The 3,411-nt window shown below is 37.1% G+C and overlaps 1 protein-coding gene across 1 annotated transcript; it reads right to left on the reverse strand.

Annotated features, from left to right (window-relative positions):
- Positions 1-1,375: 1,375 nt before the first annotated feature.
- LOC133321534 (NADP-dependent 3-hydroxy acid dehydrogenase YdfG-like) lies at positions 1,376-2,042 on the reverse strand (the record flags this gene model as incomplete). The annotated part of the gene is made up of 3 exons (XM_061530619.1): positions 1,376-1,379; positions 1,427-1,803; positions 1,866-2,042. Coding segments are annotated over 3 exons (558 nt in total), but the record flags the coding sequence as incomplete, so codon positions are not given.
- Positions 2,043-3,411: the final 1,369 nt, after the last annotated feature.

Below are 3,411 nucleotides of genomic sequence, written 5' to 3' on the forward strand. Positions count from 1 at the left end.
TGCTGACTCCCATATTTTGTTAAATGAAGGAGTTCGGTAACGATTTTCAAACTAATTGGCTGTATTTTTATACCCTTCACCACACTGTGGTACAGGGTATTATGTCTTTGTGCATATGTTTGTAACAGGCAAAAGGAATGGGTGTATATCGATACACCCATGGTTCCTATTGATAATATGCATAGAATCACTTTCTAAGTCGATTTACGCATGCCCGTCCGTCCATGTATTTTTGTGAGCAATGTACAGGTCACATTTATGATTAGGCCCAAGGACAAACCTTATTGAAATTGGAAAAAAATCGGTTCAGATTTAGATATAGCTCCCATATATATTTTCGTCCGATTAAAGGTAAATTGTGTACCGAAGTGCCAATATATCTTTCTATTTGCACGAAATTTGGCATAGCGCACTCAATTAAGTTTAGAATGATATGTGCTGAGTTTCGTATAAATCGGTTCAGATTTAGATATAGCTCCCATATATAGTTTCGCCCGATTTTATGTAAATAGTGTACGAAAGCGCCTACATTTCCTTCGATTTCCACAAAATTTTGCTTAGGGCACTGAATAAGAACAATAATGATGTGTGCTAATTTTCAAAAAAATCGGGTCAGATAGAGTTGTAGTTCCCATATATATTTTCGTCCGATTTTATGTAAATAGTGCACCAAAGTCTCTATATATATTACGATATTCACGAAGTTTAGCATAGTGTGCTGAATTGAGTTTGGAATGACGTGTGGCAAGTTTTGAGAAAATCGGGTCAGATTTAGATATAGCTCCCATATATATTTTCGGCCGATTTAAGGTAAATGGGGCACCAAAGTCCCTATATATCTTTCGATTTGCACGAAATTCGGCAAAGGGTACTGAATGATGTGAAAAAGATGTGAAGGGTATATAATCGGCTCAGTCCGACTTTACTACTTTCCTTACTGGTTATATTTTGGATTTTAATTGGGTAGAAATTTTCCTAACCAAAAATCATGAATGTTGGCTCAAGTTTCAGCGTAGCCCCCATTAAAATACCTCATAATTCGATATTTTGGTATTTTGTATAAAATATTTCCCATTTATTTTTTTTTTTTTTGTATCAAAATAGTTACGTTTGTCTTGACGTATGTGTTCATCTAGTTTCAATTATAATTTTCAATCTCCGTGCTAGTTTTACTCAAAAATACGTTTTAATGTCATCAGCTTCCAAAAGAGGCAAAGCACTTTTTTGATTATTTTTGACTCCAGCAAATTTGCCTATTGTGGCAAGTATCATCTCTATCATTGAAATTGGTAGGGTACTGTAAAAAAATTAAAAAAAAATATATAATAATATGTATATGTCACTGACTTAATCAATTGCAGTCCATAGGTCATTACTAACTGCAAAATACGATTATTAAAAAAATATGCATATTAGAATAACTTACGCCAATAAACGATAACACAGTATGAATACCCGAGGCACTGTCAACTCCTCCTCACCTCGCAGCATTGCCTCGATAATATACTGGGCCACAATACTACCGTCTATATCGCATAACAGTCGATGTAATCGAAAAACTTTGAGCAGCTCATGAATCCGTTTATTTGTGGTAAGAAATGATGGACAAATGGTAATGGCTCTAACATCGCTCCCAGATTCCAATAAGTCGATGCGTAAACATGAGGTAATATAACGCAAGGCAGCCTTTGTAGCTCCATAAACATTGAAAAAATAATGAGGATACATGGACAATATTGAAGATATATTAACAATATAGCCACGATTAAGTTGTTTCATTTTCGGCAGAAATATTTGGGTTGTCTGGAGATAAAAGGGGATTGATTAAAAATTCATGTTTTTTTTATCGTTGAAGGAAATCTTACATAAATCGGAGCCGTTAAATTGACATTTATCATACGTTGAACTTCATGGGCAGGAGGGTTTTCCACAGAGGACAGGGTTAAAATACCGGCATTGTTGACCAGAATAGTGACATCACCCAAATCTGCGGTAATCTTCTCCTGTAAATCCAATAGCTGCTGATAATCTCGAACATCGATCTGTAAACAATTTTTTTAAATAAAATAAAAAATCGGTAGGACTCCTACTAGAGAACAGAGGGGAGACACTCTGGTCTGTATAGAAACCTTAGGTCTTTATTCTAGAAAATTGTATGTGAAGACCACAGGTCTTCATTATAGACCAATTAGTCTGTATGGGGACCACAGGTCTTCATTATAGACCAATTGGTCTGTATGGATACCACATGTCACCATAGTAGACGAATTGGTCTGTTTGGAGGCCGCAGGTCTTCATTATAGACCAATTGATTTGTATAGAGACCACAGGTCTTCATTGTAGACCACTAAGTCTATATCGAGACCACAGGTCTTCATTATAGACCAATTGGTCTATATGGAGACCACAGGTCTTCATTATAGACCAATTGGTCTATATGGAGACCACAGGTCTTCAGTATAGACCAATTGGTCTGTATATAGACCAATTGGTCTATGTGGAGACCACAGGTCTTCATTATAGACCAATTGGTCTATATGGAGACCACAGGTCTTCATTATAGACCAATTGGTCTATATGGAGACCACAGGTCTTCATTATAGACCAATTGGTCTATATGGAGACCACAGGACTTCATTATAGACCACAGGTCTTCATTATAGACCAATTGGTCTATATGGAGACCACAGGTCTTCATTATAGACCAATTGGTCTATATGGAGACCACAGGTCTTCATTATAGACCAATTGGTCTATATGGAGACCACAGGTCTTCATTATAGACCAATTGGTCTATATGGAGACCACAGGTCTTCATTATAGACCAATTGGTCTATATGGAGACCACAGGTCTTCATTATAGACCAATTGGTCTATATGGAGACCACAGGTCTTCATTATAGACCAATTGGTCTATATGGAGACCACAGGTCTTCATTATAGACCAATTGGTCTATATGGAGACCACAGGTCTTCATTATAGACCAATTGGTCTATATGGAGACCACAGGTCTTCATTATAGACCAATTGGTCTATATGGAGACCACAGGTCTTCATTATAGACCAATTGGTCTATATGGAGACCACAGGTCTTCATTATAGACCAATTGGTCTATATGGAGACCACAGGTCTTCATTATAGACCAATTGGTCTATATGGAGACCACAGGTCTTCATTATAGACCAATTGGTCTATATGGAGACCACAGGTCTTCATTATAGACCAATTGGTCTATATGGAGACCACAGGTCTTCATTATAGACCAATTGGTCTATATGGAGACCACAGGTCTTCATTATAGACCAATTGGTCTATATGGAGACCACAGGTCTTCATTATAGACCAATTGGTCTATATGGAGACCACAGGTCTTCATTATAGACCAATTGGTCTGTATGGAGACCACAGG

Source organism: Musca vetustissima, unplaced genomic scaffold (assembly GCF_032173495.1).
Source record: "Musca vetustissima isolate MV318-11 ecotype Yass unplaced genomic scaffold, APGP_CSIRO_Mvet_v1 utg51315, whole genome shotgun sequence".
Lineage (NCBI taxonomy): Eukaryota > Metazoa > Arthropoda > Insecta > Diptera > Muscidae > Musca > Musca vetustissima.